This window comes from Hemicordylus capensis, chromosome 5 (genome assembly GCF_027244095.1).
Source record: "Hemicordylus capensis ecotype Gifberg chromosome 5, rHemCap1.1.pri, whole genome shotgun sequence".
NCBI classification, from domain to species: Eukaryota; Metazoa; Chordata; class Lepidosauria; order Squamata; family Cordylidae; genus Hemicordylus; species Hemicordylus capensis.
The window spans coordinates 101,031,648-101,048,801 of record NC_069661.1 but is presented as its reverse complement, the minus strand read 5'-3'; the positions used below and the strand labels follow the sequence as shown (position 1 = coordinate 101,048,801).

General features: G+C 43.0%; 1 protein-coding gene across 2 annotated transcripts in view; it reads right to left on the bottom strand.

Annotated features, from left to right (window-relative positions):
- The window catches only part of KCTD8 (potassium channel tetramerization domain containing 8), a 94,048-nt gene that overhangs the window by 47,497 nt on the left and 29,397 nt on the right, over window positions 1-17,154 (bottom strand). The window contains exon 2 of one of the 2 annotated variants that reach the window (XM_053257761.1): window positions 5,373-5,402. The exons of the other annotated variant lie outside the window; for it this stretch is intronic. Within the exon in view, the coding sequence (XP_053113736.1) occupies window positions 5,380-5,402 (23 nt within the window). The 3' untranslated portion in view covers window positions 5,373-5,379. The remainder of the gene's footprint in view (window positions 1-5,372; window positions 5,403-17,154) is intronic. 2 annotated transcript variants of the gene reach the window in all.

Genomic DNA, 17,154 nt, shown 5'->3' with positions numbered 1-17,154 from the left:
GTTCCCTGAGAATGAAGTGACAGTGATGTATGTTCACAAGCACAAAAACTCCAGGTGGCAACATAAGCAGGACATCCCATCACAGCACCAGGAAGAAAATAAGTGGCTGGAGGAGGGGTATCTAGGGTTGGATTTAAAAGGCAGGGAATCCAACCAGGGATTCTTAAGCAGCCAAATTCTATCCCCCCCGCCGCCAAAAAAAACACACTGGGGAAAGGAGGCATAGCCCCTTCCACCTGGGGGGGGGGGTTTGCAGTCCCTAGGCATACTCACAATTACTACCACAATTACACACACAATTTCTGTGCACGCTTTCAGTGCTATTCTTTTTCTTAGGGTAAACCTTTTGCTAGCTGTGAATCTAAGGAATATTCTGATGTGAAATGGAAAGACAGTGTAATGCAATATAACTCACACACAGTCAAGACAGAACAGTACTTCTGCTTCATTGGACATTTCACACAAGCAAATATGTATTAGTTCACTTGAATTTTGCAGTATAGCTCTAAAGCAACATATTCCTCATACGGCCAGGCAGCAGGATCAGCATTGCTCCAGTGAAAGGAGTGATTACTCATATGCAATGAGGATGGATGCTGGCCTGGGGTGGACCACACTCACTCAAGAGAGTGCCAGGCCATGGGGACACCCTCTCACAACAGAGGAGAAGAACCATCAGAGGGGAGGGGAGAGAATTGCCGAGCAAAATCTCTAAAAAATGTGTGTGGGGGGGGAATCAACCCCTTCTCCCATAGTCAGCCCTCTCAAGAGAGTGTCAGGCCATTGGGGCTCTCTATATTGAGTCAGGTTGCTGTACAGAAGCAAGCTGTGGGGACAGGTATCCTATTAACTACTCCCCCTGTCTTGGCAACTGCTGCCAAATAGCTGTCAAAGCTTGTCCCCAGCCAAATTGTGCTTGTGCAGGACTATTTTGCTGCAGGGCTCTGTAGAGGGCAGCAGTGCCATTGCTGTCTGAAGAAGTGCTGGCATGGCATGGCATTTAGAGTGATTTAAAATGCTCTTTCCATGCCACGGATGGGCAGACCACTCCAATAATGCACTACTGCACTCGACACGCTCCTGGTCATGGAGCTTGCTGGGATTGGCCTTGGTGGCTGAGCATCAAGTAGGAGCAACCCTCTCTTGGAACCAGAGGTTGGCAGACTGTGGTTGGATGAACATCTGCAGTGCGAGTTACAGTTAATTGAAACCTTGGGTTCTCCAACCTTGGGTCTCATGTTACATCTGAATTCGGCTAGTGTTTCATGGCTGAATAGGAACTGAAACTTGAAATCGTGCTTAGTTTAAGCGAGGTGAGGGCTGTCACTGTTACCCACAGGCAGGTGGAGACCAGTATTTCCAATCCTCCTTTGAGCCTTCCACACCCTGTCCCAAGTGCCACCCCCAATGAGAATGAATGGTATTGAGTGTAAGGTCAGCTGCTGTCCAGGTTTCCTGAGCTAGAATTATGTCAAATTGAGAGAGGAAGCTGTTGCAGTCTGTGTCTCTGCAACAACCCCACCCTGCCAGGTTCCACAAAGTAAAGTTGGGGGGATGTCATAAGTTCACAACGGTGTAAAGTTTAGTTCATCATCATGCCCACTGGGGGTCTGCAGCTCATGCCAGGGTGTAGTGGGTGGAGGGTAGGGATGGGCCCGGACCGGTCTGGACCTGGATGGTTCGGTCCGGGGGTGGGGGGTAGCTTTAAGAGCGGCGGGAGGGTTTACTTACCCCTCCCGCCGCTTTCCCGCTCTTGCGCCGTAATATAATGAGTAATTGGGGTGGCAGGATACCTCCCTGCCACCCCTTCCCCGATCTTGCTCTACAAAAACTCCCAGTAATCCTTTGCGCACGCGCACGTCAGTGACGTGAAGCGTGCGCACGATGTGCGCTCACACAAAGGATTACTGGGAGTTTTTGTAGAGCAAGATCGGGGAAGGGATCAGGTCTGCAGGTCTGTTATGTTAGAGCAAGATCGGGGAAGGGATCAGACCCTGCAGGTCTGTTATGATTTAATGTGTTATGTGTATTTATTTTATGTTTTAATGCTGTGTTATGAGCCACCCAGAGAACAATTTGTTACAGGGTGACAAACAAATAAAGTTTATTTTTAGTAATAATTAATTGTTATTATTATATCAGAAAGACCCATCACTAGCTGGATTTCTGCTCTAACTGGTGCTTCCAGAGCATGGATGGGCTACATGAAGTATTCGCCCTTTTGCACAAATGCCCAACACTGCTGGCACCTCACCAGGAACTCTCAGCATGTGGATCACCACCCATGTTAGACCAAGGAACATGAGGGCCAAGACTTTAAAAATTCAAGAACAAAAATAAACAAAGGCATAAACAAATGCCTTTGTTTATCCTTAAACAATAATGAGTGGAAATATCAGACACTGCGTGCTATGATAATATCAGAGTGCATTATAAGAAAATGCATGTTTCTTAAATGGCTCTAGCTGGTCTAGGGAAGCTAAATTGTACAATGTTAATGGTCATGAAGTATGTAAGGTTCCAACTCTCATATATATTTCTATTAAAGGCCTATAAAACCATCATTTTTCATAACTAGAGCACAGTATTTTATTTATATTTTTCCCCTTTCACTCCTGGTGATTCTTAAAAGGTGCAAGCATAAAGCAAGACTAATATTTAGAGTATGGGGTTATCGATCATCAATCTCAAATGCTTATTTGCAGATTTAATTCATACTTTGTATGCTTAACAATCCTTCACGCAATTTGTTCATTTAGATTTTTTCCACTTTTCAATCAGAGTTCCCAAAGAGGCTTACAATATCAATTAAAAATTAGATACATTAACACTTCCATCAACATATCTGATAGAGGGTGGGTGGTTGGCTGCAAATGGAATAGCTGTAGGTAGATCCAGTTCTGAGAAGGGAGGAATCAAATGACAGTTCTCACAACAGCTCTATGGGACAGACAGCAAAATGACACCCAAATATCTCTCTCTATGTCATCATTATCAGGAAATGGCATTATATCCCTAAGTGCCTGCCTACACACACTAGTGGGCTGAATGAAGGATAATAAACTGAATGTGATTCCAAGCAAGAATGATGTGCTCATGTCACAATCTGGAGGACAGGATAGAATCTCCTGTTCTGGATGGGTTTACACTCCCCCAGAAAGTGCTCTGAGATCCTGGCCTTATCCCAGTGTTTCAGACTGAGGCTATGGCCAAGTGCATTTTTTATCAGCTCTGGCTAATATGACAGCTCTGCCCGATATGACAGTTCTGCCAGTTCCCTGAAGATAATGACCAGGGGTGCACCTAGGTAATTTTGAAGCCCGGAACTGAAGGGCTTCGGTGGCCTCCCCTCTGCTTGTGGGCTGGGGTGGTGGTGGTTAAATCTTTATTTTGGTACCTTTTAACCATCCACCACTCTGTGGCAGGTACGGAGGCAGCAACTCAAGGGGAGACCAAGGCAGGGGAGGCAGTGGCAGCAAGAGCTCCTTCCCTGAGCCCACCTGCTTCCCAAATGACAAATTGGGCCATTTTGGGCTTCTGCACACGCACGTGTGCAGTCTGTTCAGCATCTGAACTCGATTCAGATGCTGAACAGAGACCTCAAGCAGTTTCCATAGTGCCACCTCTTACTTTCCAAGAAGAACCCATTCACCAGAATAGTAGTAACACAAGAGGAATGAGTTCTTCTTGGAAAGCAAGAACTGGCTAGAAGGAGAAGGTACCTGCTTGGCATCTGAACAGAGCACCACAAGACTGAGCACCACAAGACTGACAACGACTGAGCTTATATCCAGAGACCTACCACTTCTGGCTGGCCTTGTCAGCTAGCCAAAATTGGAGCTCATCACAATCTTGCTTCCCCCAGATTGGGGGGGGGGGCAGAATCTTATCAGCTACAGGGAATAAGTCCCACACTCCAGCAATGAACTTGGGAAGTGGGCAGGCACTGATCCCTCTCACACTGTGCCTCAGTGAAAGTCATGCAGCTTTCCAAGCATCTTTGAGACTCCAGGCAGCATCACAGAGAATTCCCATCTATCTCTGAAGCCAAGAAGAACATGGGGACTCTCACTGAGAGTCTTCAGGGACACTGGAGAGCAACAAAACTTCTTACTACTTTCTCAGCATCCCTGAAGTCAGCTCAGTATCAGAGAAAATCCTCACCCTTCACTCAAGCCTCTCCCATCCCTTGCACTGATTTCAAAAGCACTTCAAAAGCAGCTGCTATCCGAGTACCTCTGAAATCAGTGATACGAGAGAGAGTTCCTGCCCTTGTCTAAGGCTCAGGAGAAAGGCAAGAACTCTGCCTAATGCTGCTTTCACCAGACATTAAAATAAAGTTTGCTAGCTGGTGAGCACATTGGTGGACCTTTACATATCTGTCATTAGAGAAGCCATCAAAACTAAGAATTTAAGCTGATAATGCCTGTATAGCCACTCATCAATCACAGTGATATATTCATAGGTACTAGCCTTGAAAGAGGATAAGATGTGACAGGATGGAACAAGCAAGCCATTATTAGAAAAGAAATTATTATTCACAGAAAAATAGCTCTGACTTAGGAACGATGCACTAATCTACCAGTTTCAATTTCTAATGTGGATATTCTAGTTCAGTTGGCACAGACAAGTATCACAGAGCCTCCTTATGTCTGATTCTATCCAATTTGACTTTTGTCAGGAAACAACATGATCAGCACAACAGCCGGATGCATAAATGTGTGCACATGCTGGTCAGAGAAGAAAATAGGAAGCTCAAAGAACTCTGTACAAAGGGCAGCACTTACCCTGGAAGAGCCCTTTTCACAGGAATGGTAAAATTAACAAAGGAGGAATTTGAAACCCCTTGCCAGTTTCACCTCTACATAAAAGGGGCTTCTCCCTGACTTGCTGTAGAATGGGGTGGGGGGGGAGGTCTTGTCAGTTTTATTGCAGTTCTTTGCAGCCTTTGCCCAGAGACTAGATAACGTGCAATTAGCACTGACAATGTAAATCATGGTGGGAGCAACCAGTGATAGTTTCCACATAAAATGCCAACACACATGCTCTGGTTCTCTGTAATAATACACAGCCATTTGACCAACTGCTCTTTGGGGATTTATTTATTTTTTTAAGTGCACATATGTTGTTTGCAAAGTCACCCTAGACACTCAGCAGGATTTCCGGGAGATATCAGGGAGCATAGGACAGAAATGTGGACAATTCTGCAGAAATAAAAGGGCTAGTTTCGCATATCCCTAATTCAATGTTGCCCTCCAGGGTTACACAGAACAGAAACCACAGAGAGGACTTTATGAAAACATAGAAAGGTACTTGCAGGATTATTTTATTGGTAACTTCAGACATAATTTAAAGGAAATAAAAACTTTTACCTCAAATTTACTGTTTAATCAGTACAAAAGCTGTCCACAATGTGAAAGAAAGGAGAAAAAGGAAATTCAAAGTTAGAGAGGAAAAAACTCTCAAATAATATTTGCTTCCATCATCATTTAGATCAGGGTTTCTTAACCTTGGGCCCCCAGATGTTGATGGACTACAACTCCCATCATCCCCAGCCACCACGAACATGGCTGGGGATGATGGGAGTTGTAGTCCATCAACATCTGGGGGCCCAAGGTTAAGAAACCCTGATTTAGATATTTTCATGGAACACTATCATATAAACATCTACAAACAATACATATTACCACCCTATATTAGAACACAAAATAATTTATCAATCAAGAGGCATATCCTGTACAATTTTTAAAAACTATTTTGCAGTATCTATTTTTATCTTTCTACACAGAAAATACACTCTGATAACGAAAGAAATTGCCAAAGGTTTCATGCGAGAAACACAATAACAGTGACACCAAAAATTTGATTGAAATTCAGTAAATCTTCATAAAGAAAGTTCCCTATATAAAAACAACAGATTTGTACTAGAGTGATTTAGTAAAGAGACACAACAGTGGCAATAAAAGTCCATAACTCATTTTAATTGCTAAGCCACTAAACTAAATGACTTTGGCACTGCAATTTATAGTGTAGTATAGTGGAGGAACTCTGTGAGCTTGACCACCCAATCCTTGTCTTAAAAGATACAGCCTGACCACGCTTGTCTTTCATGGTATTCCAAACAATTCAACAGAAGCACTGTGTGGGGGAAAAATTTACTATGGTATCATCAATCTCTGCAGTACTCAAAGAAATTAACTATTTGTGTCCTTATTAATATTTTTGGTACCCTGACACAGCTTATTATGTGAGCACATGTTTCTATACATGGTTACATTAACATATATTTGACATCGACCCATAGAGGCTATTCTCACAAGCGAGCAAAACTGGGCTAAGAGAGCCCAGCCCGGTTTTGCTCGCTTGTGAGAACCAGCAGGCTCAAGGGCAAGCCCTCCACAGTGGCAAGCCCACCTATTTAACCACCCTCTTAAACGAGGTTAAGTGAGCACTCTGTTAACCTTGTTTTTCCGGTTGTGTGTCTGCCGCGGCGGCTTGCAGCCGTGGCGAACACACTCAGTGGGGAGGGGGTATCCATTACTGGGGCTCTGGGGGTCAGAGTGCAGCAGCACTTCCCTTCACCCAATCCCCCTAGCAGATTTGCAATGGTTAAGCATTGCAAAGTGTGACAGAATAGTGCAATGGTTTAAAACCAAGAATAAAGCGTTATTCAATGCTTCATTGTAGGCTGGTGGCCATTCATATTTTCCATCCTTTGCAATGTGTTTTCAAGGCAGGACTGTCCATATTCTCCTTGAAATGCATTTATCTTCCCCTTCTCCTGCTCCATTTGGGCCAATGGAGTTGCAGAGCAGAGTGATGTGAAATTTTGGGGGGTAATTTCTCGGCTGCCTTGCTCAAATCCGCCAGCAGGGGAAGCGCCGTTCCAAAACAAAAATCTTTGTCTTTCATCATTCCTGTTTTGTGCAAGCAATAACTGGGAGAGGGGAAGAGGGTGAGTGGGGTGTATGAGGAGATCTTTTGGAGTGACATAACAAGGGAACTGCTTATGGGTGGTGGAAGGGAATCCTGTGGCGAGCCAGGAAGGGGGAAAGACGGGAACTGGCAGGCCTCCAGAGAAATAAATAAATAAATAAATAAATAGGAGGGGAAAGGCTGAGGGGAGGGGAGTGTTCCTCCAGTGAGAGCTGTGCGATTGAACAGAAATAAATTAATCATGATTCAGTTCAATGGGCTTCAGTTAAATGACTGTTCTCACTCCCTGACCTTTGCCTTGTGGTAAGCAAGTGGTATTGCACAGAAGTAAATGATTTAGTTCAATGGGCTTTCTTTTCAGTAAAAGTGCACAAGAGAGGGTTGGATTCAGAAATCGGCTCAGCTGCACTAGTATGAGTCTCTGGTCAAAGTAGCAAATCAAAATGGGACTGCACAAAAGAACCCCAGTGGAAAAATAATAATAAAATTCCTCCATTCTCCTCCCTCCCCTCCATCTCCCTTCCTCTTCTGTGTTGACAAGGTGAAGTTATATTGGAAGTAAGCGGAGGAGGAGGGAGGTGTGGGGTTTGGGATCTGTGGGGAGGAAAGGAGGAGAAAGCCAAGATTTCTCCCTGACTGTTTCTCTCCCCATGGAGAGGGAGCAGAGGAAACAAGCACAGGTGGGGCTGGCGGCAAAGAACTGTCCATACTGCAACACATAAACTCCGTTGCAAGCCTCCCTACCATGGAAAAATACAGCTACTTTCCTGCAACGCTATTACCACGTTATAGGGCAATAACACATCATTAAAATTCAAAACAAGGCATTGGAAATATGGACGGCACCCTTCTGACAGCACAGCAAGCATGATGTCAAAACACTAGGAATATGGAGGGGCACTTATCGGACACGTGGCAGCATGTAATCTGGAAAACATCCTGGAGCTGCCGGGCTAGGTGCAGGCAGACAGCAGGATAGCTGCTGCTCGTCTGGGCGCACGATCCACCCGCCAAGGGACTGATGGAGGATCGTCTGTGGGGAAATAAGTGCTTTCAGGCTTCCTCCCTGCAAAAGAGAGTAGCCCTTCCCATTTGATCATGGGAAGAGCTTCACAGAATTTCAGCTTGAGCCTACAAACAAGAGAAAAGGCTAATTATTTATTTCACCTCTGTTATCTCCTTCCAGATTATCCAAATGTTTCCTACAGAGTTATTTCATATTTCAGAGGAGAAGTATGAAGTTTGCAGTAAGTATTTAAGATTTTTTTCCACTAAGAGCATTTATTAACAGCTTCATGCAGCATAATTTTAGCTTTGCTATAGAATAGTTATTGTATTGCAAATGATGGTGACATTATTAGGATGGGTCTAAGGTGCACAAAAGAAAGAGGGTATGGGAGCTTTGTGTAGCCTTTTATTATTAAGATATCCATATACCACTTTTCAGCAAAAAGAGTTCCCAGACGGGTTTGAATAGCAAAAAGATTGAGGAGCTGGCAAAGGCTCACAATCCAAAAATAAGTTCAAGGGAGAAACCACAAGCACTGGCTCATTGCTGACCTGCACATCCTTATTGCCGCTGCCCCTGGGTGGCAGCCAGTGCAAATGCCACCCCACCCCCTCGGAAGCCCTGCTGCTCCCTGGCCCACCCCTTTGCTGTCCCAGCATAAGATGCCATTCTTGCCCCCTTGTGCTGCTGAGGTGCCTGCTGCTGAATGCTGTTTACATGGCATGAGGCAGTGTGGAGTGTGCCTTGGGTAGCGCCAGATGGCCTCTCCTCCATGTCAACCCTAGCTCCCCCGCTCTCTTTTAAATCTTTCCTCCCAAACCAAAGCTGTCTGGAGACAAAGATGAAGTGTTTGATGCTTGGAGGGAGAGGGATCAGGAGCGAGAGAATGAGCGCTGGTGCCAGCTTCTCCACTAGCTCCGCTAGCTTAGCAATGCAGCAGAGTTTCAGTAACACAGCTGAAACAATGGCCAGGGTGGGAAAGGGGGTGGGGTGCCCACTTTAATTCACCTGGCCTCATGAGAGAGCTGCCCTTGGAGACCACAAACAGCCATACTGGGTTAAACAGGGACAGTTTAATCACCTGTTGACTAAATATAAGAGAGCCACCTGGTTCTTCTGCCCAGTTAGCAGGTGTTTAGACAATTTAATTCTTATTACTTCTAATCCAGATCATGTGTTCAACATGCATAGCCATCTACTAGAAAATTAAAAAGTAATCTAGACATAAATATGTCTATGGCTTAAGGGAGACATGAATATGTCCATGGCTCTTTGACATGAACCCTGCTGCCTGTTACAACCTTCAGGAGAGGTCCGGCTATGGTTGCCGTCAGCTCATCTGGTGGCAGCCTGGGAGCAGGCTTTCTCTGTGGCTGTCCCAGGGCTTTGGAATATGCTCCCCACTGAAATAAGAGCATCTTCTTCTCTGTTTGTTTTCAGGAAGACCCTGAAGACTGCTGAGTTCTTGCAGGCTTTCAATTAGAATTTACTAATTTGTTTTAATAACTGTTTTATGTTATTGTTTTTATTGTAGTTTTGTGGATTTTAATCTGTATATTTCATCTGTATATTGTTTTAAATTTTCTATACTGCCCAGAGATGTATATATCAGGCAGTATTAAAATATGATAAAATAAGTAAATAAATAAATGTGCTTTGTACACCCTAAAGCCCAAATGAATGCTTATTATTCAGTTAAGCAGTAGTCATATATTTTATTAATATCTTTAGATCAGTAGCACCCCCAGCATGATGGTTCCCACAAAATGGCACCTACACATATATTTCTCCCTCCATTCAATTATGTCTAGTAGAACTACTTACCTTGCTTCATGAATCATGGCACAGGATAAGTCTTGATAAATGGTATGGATGTGCATAAATTGATAATTTTGATTCAATTTTTGCCCCAAACAAATCACCCCTGATTTGTTTTGTGTCCAAATCTACCCACCCACAAATCACCCCAGATTCGATTTGTATTTGCTTTGATTCGATTTGTATTTGGATCGTTGCCATATCCTAACCCTAACATGGATCTCCAGCTTTCATTTAAAGAAAAGAAAAACAAAGCTCTAGCTCTTATAGAAGTGGAGTTATGGAGCAAAATGTGTGGTCATTATTTTTCAAGTGTTCAGATTCTTTGGTGTATAATAACTTTTCCTCATAATGAATCCCTATGAGGATTCAGTGCACACCTTCATTTCTTCTGTTCATTTTGACTGTCACTGGACAGTGCCAACTGTCAACTTCATTGAAAGTTCATGTGCCAACTTCACCCCACCCCCCACCTGCAAGGCAGTGGGGTACTCGTTTTAATTTTTAGGAATATTGAAATGTTTAGATTCTTTGGTGTCTAATAACTTTTCCTCATAATGAATCCCTGAGGATAAAGTATACACCTTCATTTCTTCTGTTCATTTTGACTATCACTGGACAGTGTCAACTGCCATGTGTCAATTACACACACACACACACTGGGGTACTCAATTTATTTTTTTAGGACTGTTTGAAGTGTTAGATTCTTTGGTGTCTGCATTACACACCTTCATTTCTTCTGTTCATTTTGACCCCACTGCTTTGCAGGTAGAGGTGGGGAATTAGTGGCATCCCATGTGCCAAATATCCCCCAACCCACAAGCCACTGGGTACTCAGTTTATATTTTAGGAATGTTTGAGGTGTTTAGACTCTTTGGTGTGTAATGAATCCTCATAGGGATTCATTATGAGGAAGGGTTATTAGACACCAAAGAGCCTAAACACTTGAAAAAAAAAATCCTAGAACATAAACTGAGTAGTACCCCACTGCATTGCAGGTGGGAGGGTGGCAGTTGACAGTTGGCACTGTCATGGGAGGAGAGCTGGTCTTGTGGTAGCAAGCATGACTTGTCCCCTTAGCTAAGCAGGGTCTGCCCTGGTTACAAATGAATGGGAGACTACAAGTGTGAGCACTTTAAGATATTCCCCTTAGTGGATGGAGCTGCTTTGGGAAGAGCATCAGAAGGTTCCAAATGCCCTCCCTAGCATCTCTAAGATAGGACTGAGAGAGACTCCTGCCTGCAACCTTGGAGAAGCCACTGCCAGTCTGTGAAGACAATACTGAGTTAGATAGACTAATGGTCTGACTCAGTATATGGCAGCTTCCTATGTTCCCCTGTCCTAAAGACAGTCAAAATGAATAGAAGAAATGAAGATGTGTCATGAATCCTCATAGGAATTCATTGAGGGAAAGTTATCATACACCAAAGAATCCAAACACTTGAAAAATAGTGACCACACATTTTGCTCCATAACTCCACTTCTACAAGGGATAGAGCACAGCTTTTTTAATTAAATGAAAACTGGGAATATGGGGGAAATAATAGGAGGGATCTGAATCTCAAATTGATTTGAATTGAATCAGCCATGATTCGATTTGGATCCAAATCTAGCCAATGGACCACAGGGGTGATTTGTTTTGTCTCCAAATCACCCGAATCAGCTAGGTTCGGGTACAAATCGATTTGTACCCGAATCAATTTGCACATCCCTAATAAATGGTATAGGAGTGGAGGGGGAACTGGGTAGGTGTGCTGCAGCTGAACATTTGCAGTTACTTCTTTAATACAACAGAAATCAACATATTGGACGAACCTACACCACTTCATGACAATTACTGAGTATCTGGGCAGATGAATTCAGGAAATGATAAGTGATAACTGAGAATGTAGGCATTGAATTGGTCTGGAGAGAACGTAAGCAGAGCTGCATGACTTAAGAAACAGCATAAGAGATAATGAGAATCCACAGAGAAGTAGGGATGCACAGAACCGGTTTACAATCGAACCAGTCTACTGTGAACCGGGCTGTGAATCCTGAAACACTTAGAACCAGTTCAAGCTGGTTCATCAGTGTGGTTAGCCTAGCCAGTGGGTTTGCAGAGCAGTAGTTTGGTCAGAATTCAGTCTGAAACACCGCTACCAGTCTGTGCACACCCCTACAGAGAATATCAGCATGATCACAGTGCTTCTGTAAAAGATGCTCAGCCATCCCGAAGCTAAAGTGAGGGAAGAACAGATAGGTGGGTGGGTGGGCGGGCAGGTAGGTAGGTAGGGACATAGCTCAGTAGCAAGCATCTGCTTTGCATGCAGAAGGTCTCAGTTTCAATTTCTGACATCTCCAGCTAAAGCTGGGAAAACCTCATGTGAGAGCCCTTTGGAGACAGGGATCCATCTTGTTTGTTTGTTTATTCCTCTATGCAAACCACTTCGGACACTTTGGTTAAAAAGAAGTATATAAATATTTCTTCTTGTTGTTGTTTTGTTAATGATGACTAGTCAGTATACTGAGTAATACATACCAATTGTCTAACTCAATATGACAGCTTCCTATGTTCCTAGCACAATAAATCAGATGACTTCATTTGTTAAATATTGGTCAGAGAGGGTGTAAATGTGCAGTTGCATCATTACTATATACATTTCCACCACCTTCCTGGCTGGTCATAGCTGGTCCCATCTTCAATGGGCAGGAAAAGCAACCAAGATAGCATGACAATAATAGAAGACGGTAAAGAGGTAAGAAGGTGCAGAGACAACTTGCTGCTTGGCTGTTTATCTGAGGGCAGTGTCTCATTGTTGCATGCATGCAAGCAGTACTGAGTATCTCTGTTTTAGCATGCAATATGAGACTAAAGGTTAAATATATTTTTTAAACGACTTAAATTGCTCTGCTTCTTTGCCAGAAGTGCAATATGATCGGGGGGGGGTTTAAATCAGAAATACAAAGAATATGTTAACTAAGTATGTCATGTGATTTATGTTATCTTAATGCTATATTATCCCCATTCTTTCCAGGAAGACTAATGTGTAGAGGGCTAAGCTCTCTACTGCTGATGTATTTCAAATTTAAAAAAAAATTGTTCAGAGATGTAAAATCTGAAGATTCCAGATAAATCATTAAGCTTGAAGTTGGCACCATGTCTTTCCACATACAGGCATAAACAACAGACCCCCAGAATGCCAACATTAATCTGTAAAAATATCACATTATCTTCTACAGCTATACTCTGTGGTATACTATCACTACACAGTGAAGTCAGCTAAGCCCTGTATATATTAGGGTATGCCTTCTCTCACATGATCCTCCCATTCCCTCCAATTTGGAGCAGCTGGATTGCTCAATGTAGCTTCCTTTTCTGTGGTGGCATTCATTTTATGGAATGGTCCGTCCAAGAAGATCTGTCAATAATAATTTTTACTCTTCTGTTGGTACTCATTTTTCCTACGAGTTTTCAATATTTGATTCATTTCTACTGCTGTTGAGTCAAATATTTATTTTTATGCAAGTTACCATAAAAATACTGCCCCCCCCACAGTAAAAAGGTTACCAGCAATCTAACTAATAAATGACAACAATAATAATATCCTACAATCTGCACATTCAACATCCCTGCCAATACTACCCATTTAATAAAAAATATTATCCTGATGCATGGCCAAATCTAAGGGAGATAGTGCCGCTTGCATGAATATTACTATATAAAGAGATGTGTGTGTGTGCGTGCGTGCGTATGCTCGCACGCATGCACACACGCCTACCCTTAGGGTGGTTTTGTATTTAGTCTTCTGGGCTGTAGAGCTGGCAACAGTGTAGAACTTTACAGCAAAGCAGGAATCCTGACTTTATGGAATAGCAAGGCCAATGGAGCATTAATTTCTGTTTACATGTACCAGTAACTCCTGATGCCTGTGTCTTGTCATCCACCCAGGAGTATTATTAGTCTCTCAGTGCAGCATATACACAATGATATGCATGAGAAAGAGGCCACAAGTAGTTATGCACACAAAATACAGAAGATAAGGTATATGGAAAGATATTTTTCATTGATAAGAGGCAGTGATATATCTGACAATGCTTTTTGCCATAGTGTTTCCCAAAAGCCAAGAAAAGAAGTGTTTCTGCCTCCTGAGCACAGCTGCCACTTATAAAATGTTAAAAAAATCATAATATAGGGAGGAGCTGCGGACTTTCAAGTAACTCATGCGCCAACATCATTTTATAGAACCCGTTAATAGTTAGCTGAAGAAAGTATCTTTTTAAACTGTGTGAAATTCAAATCTCATGCTTCTTCTTCTTCACTGCAAAGTGAAGTTACTCTGCATGATGTTCTGAAATACACTGCCTTATCAATTTTCTGCAGAATTACTTTGCAGTAATAATTTAAATTCACTTTGCTCCAAAAGCCCAAGGCAAGCAAAATTTCTAAGTTAGTAGTATAAGTTAATTTTTGTTACTAACAGAGTGGCTGCCCTAATTCCAGACACATATGCAAGCTAACAGTTTCTTTCAAAAAATGCATTTTAGTTGCATTTCAAGCAAACACAGAAATAAGAAAATTCAAGAGGAAAAGCCAAGCTTGAATGGAGAGAGCTCATCTATGAAACATGTTACGAGCAAAAGTTATCTACAGTGTGTGTGTGTGTGTGTGTTAAAGATGTGTGTCCCAGATAAGGTTTTGAGGTGAACCTATCATGGCAGGCTATTACAAGCATGAGCTACATTCAGCAAAATTTCAATTATTACTTTTTCCCATTTCCTTGCCTGCCATGAATTGAACACAAATAAATTTCTCAGCAGTTTTTTTTTTTCTAGATGAGCACATTCACCAACGCTTTTTACTGGAAAACTGAGGTTTCAATTTTCTTTCATCTCTCTTCCTTTTCTGTTCCTCCTTCATTTTGTGTAGCTGCTTTTTGCATTTTAGTTTGATTCATCTGGGGGGGTGGGGTTGGACTTAAACACACTTGAGAGTAGTAGTGGCTCACGCTAATGAGCCAGGGAGGGTGTGGGGCACCAAACCAGGCACAGCTGACTCTCACTCCCAGCAGCCTCTGCTTCACTTCTCTCTCCTGTCCAGCTCTACCTAGCATTTCTGAGAATTGCACTGCCTGCAGACTGGCTATTCAACAGGTAGAGCAGTGTGGGCAGGTCAATGATCAACCAACCTGCACAACTCTACCTGAGGAATGGCCAGCCTGCAGGCAGCACAGCTCTCATTAATGCTGGAGCAGGACAGAATAAGAGAGAGAGGTGCAGCCAGAGCTGCCAGGAATGAGAGGCAGCTATGCCTGGTTTGGCACCACTCCTGCTCGTTAGGGTGAGTCATTACTGACTTGGAGTCTCTTGCTCTTCAGCACCTGCTTACCAATGCTAGGAACATATCTGGCAAGAAGTGGCTGAGAGGCAGCAGAGTGCTTAGCTCCAGGGTTAGGGGGTATCCCTTTAAATAGCTTTTGTGGCCAGAACCTAAGGGGTATACTTGTGAGTCAAATGGGCTGTAACCCAAAATTTGGCTTTAAAAAAGCCAAATCTGGCAACAGAGCCACTCTCCAACAGAGGGATGGTGTCTGCAATGGGTAGTCAGGACCTAGAAAAGAAAAGGGCTCAGCTGGAGCTGAGGCTTCATTGGATCAACTTGTTATCTCACTCCTGTAGATCTGCCTTGCTGCCCCTGTGTGAGGCTGAGAAAGGAAACTTTGCAACAAGGAGTTCCATTAACAAAAGCTCTTGCCATTTAACATGTTGTGTTAAGGGCTTTATATCTTCACTCAAGCTGCAGATTGCCAGGAAACTGTGGCTGTTAAGGATATGGTATGGAATTCTTTGCTGTGGTTTGTTCCAGCTTCACTGCTACCTTGGATATATACTGTGGCCATCCTGCATTGAGCAGGGAGATGGACTAGATGGTCCCTTCCAACATTATCATTCAGTGTAGATGGTATTGGTTGCCAGCTGGATGCTTGGGATGGTAGCTTCAGTGAATGATAGCATCACTTGCAATGTTGCAGAGTCCATGTGTCTATTCCAGATAGCAGACAAAGCTGGGACTCGTCCACCACTCTGCCACTGACAGCCACCCAGCTCCGAAGGAGTGGTGAAGCTGGAACTAAGCATAGGTCACCACATCATATCCATATTGCCTAAATAACGCTTCCATTATTCTGCTAATAACCCATGGCCCATAATAGCCACAATTTCCTGGCATTTGGAGCTTGAGTGAACATGGAAAGCTCTTAATATAACATGTTAAACTGAAAGGTTCTTGATTAATGGAATCTATTTTAAAAAGAACCCCCTACCCTTTGTAGATAGTACAGCAGGAAAAAGTTAGTAACCATTAGTAGGAGCCTGGAGTTCAAGGGAAAGAAATGCACTCTGCATATGCTTGGAGGCAGTGCCCACTGTCAATAGCTTTTACAATGTCAATACTTTGTGTCTTTTCTTTTTTCTGTGCTGACTCCAATATTAGCTTCTTTGTATCTTCTCCACCAGTAGAATCTAATGAAGACAAATGAATTCTGTGTATGCACAAAGGCTGTGCCCTCTGTTGATAGCTTTAATAGGTAGTCCTTTATAGATAGATAAAGAGATAAACACAAGTAAGTGTGATTAAACACACCACATGTTTATTAAACCACCAAATTAGCAACCTAATACCATGGGTTGCACTGTGACTTGTAGAGATGCATCAGACAGAAATAAGAACATAGGAAGCTGTGTTACACTGAGTTAGACCACTGATCCATCCAGCTCAGTACTGTCTACACGGACTGGAAGCGGCTTCTTCAATATTAGAGGTAGGAATCTCTTTCAGCCCTATCTGTAGATGCCAGGGAGGGAATCTGGAACCTTCTCCATGCAAGCACACAGATGATCTTCCCAGAGCAGCTCCATCCCTAAGGGAACTATCTTACAGTGCTCACATGTCTCCCATTCAAATGCAAACCAGGGTGGATCCTGCTTAGCAAAAAGGACAATTCATGCTTGCTACCAGCTCTCCTCCCTTAATCTACTGGCTGCATCTCTAGCAAGTGTTTGGGAAGTTGCATCTGCTGAATTTCTGCCTTAATTTATCTCTTCCCCCACTTGAGCTGAAAGATCAAGGCAATGTATGGGTACATGACCTAATATGTAAAGCCAGCATAATATAAGAGACTGTGTGAAGTCTTTCCACCTTACATGGCATGTAACTTAAAGTGACCTCTTGAACTTCTGATTTCCATGCTTTTTAGAGCACATGAAAACTAATCTTAAACCAAATACTGTTCGATATTTTAATAGATACTAAGGATTGGTTTGTTGGAGGGTATCTGTTGAACTGCCAGGTTCCTGCAGAGAGTCGGAAAAGTTACAGGAGATGTTATAGACCCCTGAAGGCTGCCAGCTGT